The following is a 12805-nucleotide window of genomic DNA, read 5'->3' on the forward strand; positions in this document are numbered from 1 at the left end:
CGGAAGAATTGCTCTTGAACGACAGGCGAGGCAATTTAATTCAGTGTCTGTAGCCTAAATCAATTTTTCTTCATGGGTGCAAAAAACCTTGCCACCAACGGGATTCGAATGATTGACCTCCCGATCCATAGCCACCCGGACTAATCACTGCGCTATGAGTCACTTATTTTTGCTATGCTGCAACCAATTATATATTAGCAACAAGCTTTACTTCGGAGTGAGAGCAATAGAGATCACTCAAAAATGATGAACGAAAGCGTGAAAAAGAATCGTCATGTGAAAAATTTGCATTAAAAAAGACCAACACGTTTACAATAATTGCTATGAACTTCGTTCAAGAGCAATTAAAAAGGAGAGCGCCTAAATAATAGCCGTTTGAGAGGCTGCCGGCGGCCATTAATAAAGTACAGGAAACTGGTTTCCAGTTGTTGCTCGAGAAATGAAAATGAACTGCAGTTAATTTATCCGCTTTTTATTTAGTGATTTGAAACTTTGGGTAATAACCAATGACAGCTAGCAAAGTTATTAAACGTCAAGCGTACGAACGACACTCAATACTTTGAATGAGATTCCAAAGCCGGATTCCAACACTTCCCGGGCTCTGATTGGTTGATCTTAAATTATTTGGAGGAATTATTTGGAGAAAAAACCTTACAGAATAGTGTAGCGAAGGTCTGTCCGTGATCGCAACTCATATCCCGTTGTGAGCGTCAGAGGAAAGGAGGGTTGAGGCTACTGTGACGCCGAGCGGAGGCTACTGTGACGACTGTATAGATAATCAAGCGACGGCAACTAATTGATTAGCCATTTCCTACATTATAGGATTATTTTGCCAACCAGATTATTTTTCCAATCAAATTTAAGCATTCGGCTCTGGTTTCCATTTTTTTCTCATTCGGCTTTGCGATTGTTCGGCTTTAATTACTAGCTCCATAATATGCCAACTGTGCCATATAAATCATGTGAAAAGTCCAACGGGACCAAAATGCCTGCTGCAAAGGAAATTTTGAGAGCAATTACAAACGTCGCAAAACAATCTATAAATTTCTGTCAAGTATCCCGTTATACGTGATAAGAAAAATACTTTAAGATTAATTTACTATTTTGAAAACGTTTCAATGACAATAATTAAACGGTATAGATAACCAATTTGAAAAAAAAAGTTTTTAAAAACCAATTTTAAATGAAGATTTTTGTACACCTCTGCGATGTTCTGATACATTACATAATTCAATCATTGAAAGATTCTGCAACTAAAAACAGCTGATATACATAACACTATTTTAGCTGTAAAAAACTTGACCAAATTTGGCAAACTTAGATTTACTAAGATTTGCTCGATTCAAAAACAGACTTGGATGAATAAAAATAAATTAAGACTACAAAATTAACACTTTTATCTCATAGCAATGACATCATCATCATTGCATGCGTATATTCGAAGCCAATCAATTAAATCGATATGAATTGATTTTCATTTGAATAGAAAAAATACATTTTTAATTTTTCACAATCGACATGACAATTAACATTGTTATATTAGTTAAATCAAGACAATTATAGTTGGTATTTCGGTCACTTGTAGAGTTTTGACTTTGTACAAATCTTTCCTGCTAACGTTCACTATCTCTCAAGTCGATTAGACTTCGAAATAATTGGAATAGCGTCATGAATTTACACTGTTAACGATATATATTGACCTGTGGATGTATTGTGTATAACTGGAGCTAACTTATAATTATTAGATTCATTATCAGCCAGTTTGACGTTGATTCCTGTAACCGATCCTTCGCATCTGAACCGAGCACCAACCGCCACTATTTTTTCTCTTTTCACTCCTTTTACGCTTTTCAATTTATCGTCCTGGCCGATATTCAAACTAGCATTCATTTCGTCAGGACTCAAATCAGATCTTACAGTTGCTAGTTTCTCTGACACAGTTACATCGCTTTCAATTCCAGATACCGGGGCTGGATCTATTACAAGCGGTGATTTGAGGGCAAACTTAGCTTTGAGAACCCCGGCACCTTTGGCCTGGTTGGGTCCAGAATTCGGGCTTACAGTTCCTAGCTGCCAGATGACTTGGTTACTTTCGTTATCCCACAACGCCTCCGGTTCCGAGTTCACACTTTCAACTTCTCTAGTATTTGAAGATCCACCATTTAATAGTCTTTCAGCGCTTTTACTATTAGGCTGGACAACTCTGGCCAAAATTGACGTTTCTTGCAGCGGCGGTTGTTGATTCCCGTCATCGAGTGATCCCGAAAAGGCTCCTTCATTATACATGTATTCAATCTTAACATTGATAACTTTGTCATCTTCGGCCGTTTTGCAATAACTCATAATCTGCAAAGGCGCTAAATGCATGCTCTCTTCAACACAGTCCGTTTGTTTATCAACCTTGATTTGGTATTGGATAAGTTTTATATGATAGGAATTCATTTGAGGTTTTGTCTCGATATACTCTACTAAACTGCTCGGTTCTATTTCGTAAACAACCGGATCGTCAACGGCTTCCTTCTCGCGAACTTCAACCAAAGGCTGCAAACAATTAATTTGAATACATTCCTGAAAAGCCATTAATTCGGGTACTTCAAAGCAAATTTTACCCAACTTTGAGTTGACTATTTTTTCCACATTTTCAGCTGGAAACATAAGATTTAGAGAACCCAGAATTTGGACAGTTGATAATGCAATGTCTTCTGACTTGATAATGGCGCTGATTTTCTCGTGGAATGAAAAAGATAAAGGCAATTCAAAACCTGAACTCAATTGGTCGCCCGGTCCAAGATTGCATGTTGCGCTTGTAGTGCTCGAACAACTATCTTGGCGAGAAAGAAGTCCTCCTGATGCGAGAGCTATAGTTGAAGATTTTGCTGCGAACGGATCCATTTTTACATCAAGAGACTCGGCTCTAGCAGGGCGTGACGGCACAGAAGGTTTGCGTTCGAGTACTCCACTTCCTGACAGACTTGTTATACTTTGTCGTCTTGGGGGCAACTTGGGAGGTAAAGTCGGTGGTGTTTGAAACGGAATAGTTGAAGATGATGATACATTTGAGGCACTTGAAGTTGTTGGCTGGGCAATTTTTGGAGGCACCGAAGGCGTCGGTCTGGGCGGGGGTACAGGGACAGAGGGCAAAGGTCGTACTAAAGTTGCTGAGGTCTGGGGAGGTTTTCTAGCAGGCAAAGCCGGCGGTGTCGGAGTAACAGAACTTGAACTAGTTTGTGATTTGAAACTAGCATTGAAATCAGAATTGATTCCAGTTCCGGACGAGGATACAAATCGGGAGTCACTGGGCGTGTTAGCATTTTGCATCCCAGGAACCGTTAGATTTTGCGGGCTCATAATTGAAGTGGTCGAGGATGTTGCGGATTGGCTCTCGTATGTCCTCGGAGGGGGCTTTGCGGGTGGTGGCAAAGATCCACTATGATCTGATATTCCTGAACAATCTGAATTCAAACTTTTTTGAGATATACTTGGTTTCAATCCTAGCATATCAGAGACATCAACTGTGTTTCTCAATTTCGGATCTGCAGCGTTCAGGTGACCACCTCTAATCAATCCACGTTTAATAGGTCGTTCTGGAATGACGAGATTTAATGCCATATCTCTTAATTCTTCGGTTGAAGCTTTATCGTTCAAAGGTGTTTTAGCTCTTAAGTCTGCTTCTGAAATTGGTCGAATCTGGAATTTGATAGGCTGTGTCGATTCTAAGGCTTCGTTCTCACCCATAGCTGTAGTTCCATCTTCATCTGAGCTGGAGTAAAAGTTGTCCAAGTCATCGTTAGCAATTTCTGGTCTGATCGAGTATCCGTCCGAATCAACCACTCCAGGTATTTGCGGTACATCAGCAGTTACATCATCAAACTCGTCTTTCTTATCTGGAGATTTATCACGCGGTGACTGCTTCTTAGTCGAAGTATCTGGCTTCTTTTTTCTCCGCCTCCCGAACCAAGGTTTATGACCGCTTGAAGCGACCTCTGATGGGGGTTTAATAGCCGGTACCGGTAATGGTGCTGGCGGTGCAGTATCTTTAGTGGTCTGGTCAATATTCCGAACAGTTGCAGTTGAAGAAGTTGTAGAAATATTCAAAATTCCAGACAATTCTGCACTAGAATTGGGCCCACCAACTGACGCAGGCGATGCTCCATTAAAGCTCGAAGACGTGCTAGTTATATTTTTCGGGCTTTCAATAGAAACTGGTGTTTCTAATGACGAGTTCAAAGCTCTGCTACTCTGAAGTGATGACAAAATTTGCGACTGCAATGCCTGCAATTCAATAGAGGCAACAGAATAAAAAGTTTTTAAGTAATCTATCGTCTTCATCAAGCATTCGTCCCCTGCAACCGACGATCCCGTTAAATTATACAAACTATTGGCAAGATCTATGTGATAACGCGACTCTTTGGCTAGGAAAAGCATAAAGGAATCAAAGCTTTGATCAGTTTTGGGAATATCCTCAATAAGAACTGAAAGTCTTTCATTAATATCCCTCTCAACTATAACTCTCTGTTCAAGCAGGAACTTCAGTATTGAAGTACTGCTTTCATTAAGAACAGAATCCTGCGAGTGTGCGACCATTGTGATATAAATCGGCTTGTTGCTTTATCTCTCTTGAACAAATAGCTCGCACATTTGGGTTTCGAGAACTTTCATCTCATTATCAACCAGACAATGCTCTTCATGCATCAAAACTCAACTTGCATGCTGTCTTGTTTTACATCGTCAATTCAATCATCTGAAATATACGTCACTAACAGTTGTCATTTATGACCAAGGATTTGGAAAAATTAATTGGAATTGCAATAATTGGCAATTAATTGATTGCAATTATTGACTGCTGACTCAAATTTAATTGCAATAATTGATTGGAACGACCCAATTAATTGCCCAATAATCGGAGAAATTTGAAACAGCATACACCCACGTCTGAAACCTGGAACTAGAGAAAAAATTTCCAGGCTACAGAATTTTGTCGCAAAAAAATTCGAGATTTTGGGGTGAAATATTTTTCGTAGTGAAAAAAATGAATGTCTGCAAGAGTATAACCATATGCGCCCAATTTTGGGCACAGTCAAGACTAAATTTTAACGAAAAATTGAGAAAACAATTATTGATACAACGTGAACTTTAATTGATCAATAATTGCAATTATTGCAATAATTGATTTTTACGTTTTGGCAATTAAATTAATTGATTGTAACCTTTTTTCTCTAGCAAATTAATTGGAACTGCCCAGGGAACTGCTCCCAAATTTCAAACACCAGCTACCAGAGCAGGGGGCTCTCAAAGCGAGGTCGGACCTTTCCGTTTTCCCATTACACTCCCTCCATTATGGCATAAATACGGAAATACGGTATTGGGGGGCTATAATAGGAAAGATCTGGAGTGCTCCCCCGTACGTTACGCTGCATCAACCCCTTTGTAGATCACGTTCCATTGGTCTCTCCAATTATAGCAACTATGAAGTTATATCCCCCCATCATTGTACACTTACCATGACGGGGGATATAGTTTATCTGACCACTAACCTGGGTGAGGGGGCTATGATGAGAAAGACCCCGTTCCATTAAATAGTAAACGTTTTGTTACATGATTGAAAATAACCCGGATGATGCCTACCCAGCCGAATCGGCGTCTAGCAGAATAAGAAAAAATGACAAAATGAGCCGCATAACTCCTACTCCCAACGATCAGTTTTTAAATATATTGTTTCAAACGCAACTTTAAAATCATTTTTCCAAAGTTTTCATAACGAAATAGCACAGGGACGACGTTCCTCAAATGGGCCAAAGCACACACTGAGAGACAAATTCCACCAATTTCATTTCTGGCTGATATTGACAAACTTTCATAGATAATGAGGAAGAAACGGCATCTTAGATTTTTTTAAAAGATAACAAATAAAAAAAGCCCCTCCCCTATAAGGGTAGTCGGTTAACTCAGGGGCATCAGGTCAACTCCTATATATATTTATAATGTCCTGTTGCTCAGATAAAACTCTGCTTATTGCAAGCTTTTATTCAACATCTGAAACACAAACAAATGTAAAACACTTTATGGAACATATGATTACACTACAACATAATGTACTCAAATATCATTACATTCACCCCAGGCATTTTATAATCGAAAGTAATATTCTAAACACTTCGGTCTATTCCTCAGGCACCGTCTCACTTCCACTTCATGCGATGCCATCTGATTATTAGCTTTTTTGGGCGCTTCATCAGTAGAAAAATTGACATTCTCCAACAACTGTACTGGCTGTTTAAAGGCAATACATTGTACCCGGAAAAATTTATACGAAGCAATCCGATCCTCTCGTGGAAGCTGTAATAAACAGACGTTAATAGCGAGAAATTTGCCGAAGTGAAATATCCTGGCAGCTGGTAAAGCAGTCTCAGCTCGAGATTTAGCTCGGTCTTCAGAAAGTTATTCATACACCGCACTAAATGAGCAGAAAGACGTTGCTTCGGACGATACAAAGAGCACGTCAAATTCACAGAAAATGCCTCCCCAAGTACAGCTTCCCAGTGGTTCTGTGGAAGTTTCCTGGAATCCAAAATGCAGCTGACAGCTTTTCAGATAGCTCACACTGTACAGTGAACAGAAGGGACCAACCCTTGAATGCCAAATATATAAATGAAAGACCAGACGCACCTATAATAGACTTTGCGGTAATATCCTTAATTGGGAAGGCAAAAAAATCGAATGAATTTGTCTAAAACGGTAAGCAATAAGACGTTCTTTGATTGAAAGATAATGGATATCCAGCCAAACTTTTCTAGGGCCTTTATAACATGACGAGACCGACTCGGCTCGTAAAATTTGGGTTTTAATCACCAACTGGTGTCGCATTTGCCAATAGACTATTTAACATACTCGAGATTGTGCGGTAAGTTGCGACTTGATGCAGTACAAAAAGCTAGTCACACCAGGATGTCTTAACTTAACGTCCAGAGATAATAACGGATATTTGCTCTCAGTCTTTACGTGAGCTATCTTAGGGAAAGCATAAGCTCCTATATTTTCGCTTCCAGATCTGTATTCAATACTATAGCAATATTAAGATTTAAAAAAGGATTGTCAATTTAAAACTTTCTTACGAACGTTTTCGAACTCTGAGTTCATAGTCAGGTTATAAACAATACAAAATGCTGAAATGAAAACCAGAACATATTAAAATCACAACTATTAAAATTACTCATTCAAAGAAATTTAAAACGAATTTTTACATATCTACAGTCGTATCTACAAAATTTTACATCTGAGTAAATATGCATTTTTTATTTGATGTAGCAGATGCATATCGACATGTTTCATTAAAAAAACCTACATATATTGCTTTAAACTTACTATGGTTTTGTTCAATTGTAAACTTGAAATTTTCGTTTCATAACGTGTCTTTCTTTCAAGTTGGACTTTTATCTCCAAACTAAGCTTTCAGTGTCAATTCCCGTGTTCGGTATTCGTCGCGCGTTTTGATGGCTGGTTTCGGTGTTCTTATACAGAGCGCCTCTAGTGTCACTAACTTAGATAGGTTGCTGCAGTGGTCTATTATCTTCCACTGGAAAGCTGTTTTATCATGGGGCAGGGCTAAACAGGCATCAAATATCAAACAGTTAATGTTGTTGATACAAAAAATAATAGTAGTAACTTGGTGTAGCAAAGAAATTTCTTTGAGACAGAAATGACATTTGTTCATGTTCAAGGGGATCTTTTCTGGGCAGCAAAAAATCCTTTATTGTTCTTGTCATGCTTTCCTTCGGATTGTCCCCATTTATTTCATCGTCAAGACATGTGTACGTCCACTCAATCTTGTTTGGGTCAACGAGATTGATTATAGTCCTCTGAAACGCATTTAATGCGTTAGCTAACCCAACAAGAAGACAATTAATTTCGTAAATTTCCCTCACCCCACCTTCAAAACCGTGAATTGTTTATCTTCTTCTTTCAGTGTTAGGTGATGATAACCGCTCTTTAGGTCAATCTTCGATTAAAAAGTGATTCTCAGAAGCTCTGTTCAGCAGTTCTTCCATACTCTGATACGGGTAAATAAATTGACTGTCATGGTGAAGTAAATTACTATGCATCGGTTTTGGCCTTTTTTAACTAACGGACCATTCCTTTCTTTAGCATATGCAAACTTTAATTCAACATATACTCAAAATTTTCTGTTTAGCTGTCTGGACATCATTGCCATGGGCGTAGCTTTATAAAATTTGTCCGAAAATATCTTCGGTAGATCAATAGCCATTGATTCGAACTCGTTATAGCAGCCTAATAAGAAACGTCCAACTGAAAAATTTTCAACCAATTTTAAGTAAGACTCTCTGAAATTCTGAGAGGAGATCCAAGCCAATGATTGCTCTACAAAATAGGTGATCAACTACAGAGAAGGAAACAGTAGAAAAAAGTTTTATATGCTCACGAAGGCACCACAACCTCCAAGAAAGTCTTCTCCGTTTGCGGGACGAGGTTTCAAATTCATCCGCTTGATTGGCAATTGCAACTGCTCAAACACATCAGCCGTTATAAATGAATGAGCGGAGCTGGGATCAATAAACGCTCTAACAGGAAGAGAGCAGTCTTCGTCAATAAAAATGTCTTCGCAGAATCCATATTATGTTTGCTCTCACACTGCATTTTACAGAAGCTAATTGATCGTCATTTTAAGCGGCAGCTGCAACAGTGGACCTGCACACTGCTGCCCAATTGCCTTGTTGGCAGCATTTCAGACATCAACTTCGTTGCGCTGAGCATTAGCTCAGCGCAACGAAGTTGATGTTTGCATTAGCTAGTAAAGTGCATTTCACAAGCGAAACTTCTGAGTGCGCGAAAACCAAAAATTTAACAAGTATTGCATCAAACTTCACACGTCGCGAATGAGCTTGTCCTTGTGGTGCTGCATGTTGAGGTCTTTGCATTCACAGCGCTCAACAAGAATCTGTAGTTTCCCCAAACAAACTGTTATGCACTCATGATCTCGCTGCTTGTACGAGAGACTTGATGATTGGCGTATTGAAGGCTTCCTGATTTGGGCATCCAACATACCGATTGCGTCGCCGAAAGTAGTTGCTCCCGAAAGAATTGCAAAGAATCCCTGCCCTGCGTATGATCTGAGAAATGTCGACTTCTGAGACTCTTTAATAATCCCATTTTTTAGATCAACAACGAAGCATTATTTCCACCAAGAACATTGCTTTTGGGTTTGCTCCGCCGGAAAATCAGAGTTTCGAAATTTATGGTAGATACAACATTGTTTATTGCCAGCTTTTTTTTCAACTCCTGAATCAGAAACACAAAAGTGTAAAGGACTAGATGGAACTTATGATTACGATACAACATAAGGTACTAAGATATTATTACATACAAATCCTGAGTGGTCAAAAATTAAATGTTTTGTTAGCATTGTTGAAGATAACCCGGATGATGCCTACCCAGTCGACTTGCCGTCTAGCAGAATAAGAAAAAAAGACAAATTGAGCAACATAATTTCTACTCCCAACGATCAGTTTTTAAATATATTGTTTCAAACGCATTTTTAAAATCATTTTTCTAATTTTCTCATAACGAAATAGCATAAGGACGACGTTCCTCAAATAGGCTGAAGCACACACTAAGAGACAAATTCAACCAAGTTCATTTGCTGGTATTGACAAACTTTTGAACGATTTCATAGATAATATGAGGAAGAAAAGCATCTTAGATTTTTTTATAAAAAGATGTCAATTAAAAGAAAGCCCCTTACCTATAAGGGTAGTCGGTTAACTCATGCGTAGCAATTCAACTTCTATGTGCATTTATAATGCCGTGTTGCTCAGATAAATTTCTGCTTTTTGTAAGCTCTTATTCTACACCTGAAGCAGAAACACAAAACTGTAAAAAACTAGATGGAACATATGATAACGATAGAACATAAGGTACTAAATATCATTACATACCAATCCTGACAGTGGTCAAAAATTAAAGCATCAAAAGCGAAAGATAGAGAAAGTGACAAACACAGGAATTTTGTATTGTTGTTCTGTATTCTTTTTATTGTTATATTATACTTTTGATAAATGATAGTGACAATCATCAGAAGTTATGTCGGATACAAACCACTGCAAAATGTGCCCAAAGAATGTGACGGAAGCTCCTGCTAATAGAGGGGTTAGCCACAGCGAAACACATCTTGAGCATACTTTGTGTCATGATAAAACTCAGACAAAATTTAAAAACAAGACCAGAAACTCAGTGATGTAATGGATAGTCCAATAGAACAACATTCGGTGAACTAAATTAAAGCCATCAACTGAAAAAATTTTCTTAAAAAAATTTCTTTTAAATACAAAAAGTGCGGGATGCCTGGAAATAAATTCAATATGAAAACAAACCAACTGAAAACAAAACTAGGAAACGAAAAATATTTGAAAGATAAGTGGATGCTATTATATGCACAGTAGAAACGACCCCAAAAAATGCTTCAAAGAGAAAAATATATGGTAAATGGTACCAAAGCCAACAAAAACGGTAAAAATTTCCGTAGCTGCACACCCCTCCACTATACAAAAATACTTTAGATGGTTTTATTCATAGGCCTGTTGTGGTCTACAAGCAACTAGTAATAACTTGATGAAGCGCCTAACTTCAACAGAAACACATGGAAAAAAAACCAATAACAAGAAAATTAGACAATTTGAAAAATTTTAAGTGAATCTAAAAAGACCCCAAAAACTACAACGGGAAACAAGTCGATAGTTAAATTGAACTTGAAGGAGATGCCCACGTTTACTCTACACAATAGCGGCTAATCAGGCACGAAAATATAAGAAAAATTGCAGAAAATAAGTGCTATTAGAGTGATCGGCCTAACAATCCAAATCAAAACCTGCTTATCATCACTGAAGTCTAGTTTTGATACACCTATGGAGAGCAAACCTGCAGATAAATAATCATGCAGATGGCAGAGCATCAAAAACAGAATACCGATAGATCGGCGCAAAAGCTAAAGATGTGACACCTCACGCGCTCTTGATTTGCGTATATTTGATTAGTTCAATGTGCCACAAATACTTATGACTCTCGAAGCAATACATATAGCACAACAGAAACTATTGCCAAAAATGCGCATTGATTACAGAAGCCAAGAGCTCACTCTAAAATACTAGTTAACAGTAGTCATGACATTTTATTAGAAAACTAAGTTTTAGCGAACAAAAACATTGAAATGTTCCAAATGCTTAACAAAAAAGTAGAAAATTAAAGAAAACTTTGAGAAGATGAAAGACAAAACCATTCGAAATTTAATATCATATTTGAATTGAAGTTATTTTAATTGTAAATAAGTTGAATTCAAATTTCATTTTACCTGATAATGCTACAAACGTTTTTTAATTTAGTTTTATAATTGATTTAGTCCTTTAACAACATCAAAATAAAAATTTCATGAGAATGAAACAGCGCTGAGCTATCTGTTGTGTGGTCTTTTCAGAAAGTATTACAAGATGGCCAAACTTCTAATCCTTATATATAAAAATACAGTGACAAGCACTGAAATTTCAATTAACATTTCCGTTAAAAATTGATGTAAACACCATTTATTAGTAATTTGATGTAAAAACAGCAACACAAAAGTTTTGGGCGAATGAATCTATTGATTTAGATCTGGCAAACTTGTGCTAAAGTGACTACCCTCCTGAAATTTGTCTTCTGGCTCCAAGATCGATATTGAAACTCGTTGCCAACGAAGTATATTTCAAACACAAACGAACGTGACTTCAGTAGATAAATTGAATAGCAACGACAGCCCTGCTACCGGCAATTTTGATGAAATAAGAATAGACAACTACTGAAAACAAAGACAAACAACTAAGAGAAAAAAGTGCAAAATTGATGAATATTAGAGTGAACTACACAACAAGGAAACTCAAAAACTGCTCACCATCTCAAATTGCACGTGGCATACCAAATAACTTGCATTGGATGCAATTCCGCTTGTCGGTCAAAAGTAATGTGTATATGGGTACCTCCGCAACATAGAGCCACTCCATATACCCATATATATGAAAATTACTATATTTTCTTTATTTTTAACTATTTTTCCATTTTCTACTTAAATAAAAAATATATCATTTTTTTACTAAATTTACTATTTTTGCTAATACTTCATAAAAATTAATTATCTGCGAAGCAGCTCAACGAAGTTGTTTTGCAAATTCACTGGTAAAACCTAAATTCACCATTACTATCTCTAATGCCCTTATCATCAAATGGATCTATAGCTATTTTATATTGTTCTTTAGTTTCTAAATGATGTTTATTACTATCAATAGTATAATTAGTTACATATTTAGTTTTACCTTCATATATAGCATTAGTATAATCTTCAATTACAATCTGTTTTTTAATAGTAGCTTTAGTTATACCTTTTAACTTCAAATTTTTGCTATTGGCTGAATCCCTTGTTTTATCCACTACTATATATTAGCTCTAAATTCAATAAAAAAATCAATTAAAATGAAAAAATAAAACAAAAAAAATCAATAAAATCAAAGCAAAATTTATATTTCACTCTTAAAGAGTGATTCACTCTTATTCGGAGTTATCCCCAGTAGAAAAGCTCGCTCTTTTTCGCTCTTAAAGAGTGAATCCCTCTTTTTGATATTTTTAAATTTTTTTATACTTTTTATTTCAAATTATCTATACTCTTCAATAAATTTATATTTTCTTTTACTTTTTCTATACTTAACCCATTATTAATGAGAAATGATACAAAATTATAATATTTACACGAAGGACCTTCGGTCTTGTTACA

The 12805-nt window shown here is 36.9% G+C and overlaps 1 protein-coding gene across 1 annotated transcript; it reads right to left on the reverse strand.

The window, feature by feature from the left end:
- Positions 1-1354: 1354 nt before the first annotated feature.
- LOC142345926 (uncharacterized) lies at positions 1355-9912 on the reverse strand. Its single transcript, XM_075398387.1, has 2 exons — positions 9758-9912; positions 1355-4741 (listed from the first exon to the last, which is right to left on the reverse strand). Exon 2 carries the CDS (start codon positions 4582-4584, stop codon positions 1675-1677), a length of 2910 nt encoding a protein of 969 aa, XP_075254502.1. The 5' UTR covers positions 4585-4741; positions 9758-9912; the 3' UTR covers positions 1355-1674.
- Between the last annotated feature and the right edge of the window lie 2893 nt (positions 9913-12805).

Source organism: Convolutriloba macropyga, chromosome 9 (genome assembly GCF_964194025.1).
Source record: "Convolutriloba macropyga chromosome 9, txConMacr16.3, whole genome shotgun sequence".
In the NCBI taxonomy this organism is placed as follows: Eukaryota; Metazoa; Xenacoelomorpha; order Acoela; family Convolutidae; genus Convolutriloba; species Convolutriloba macropyga.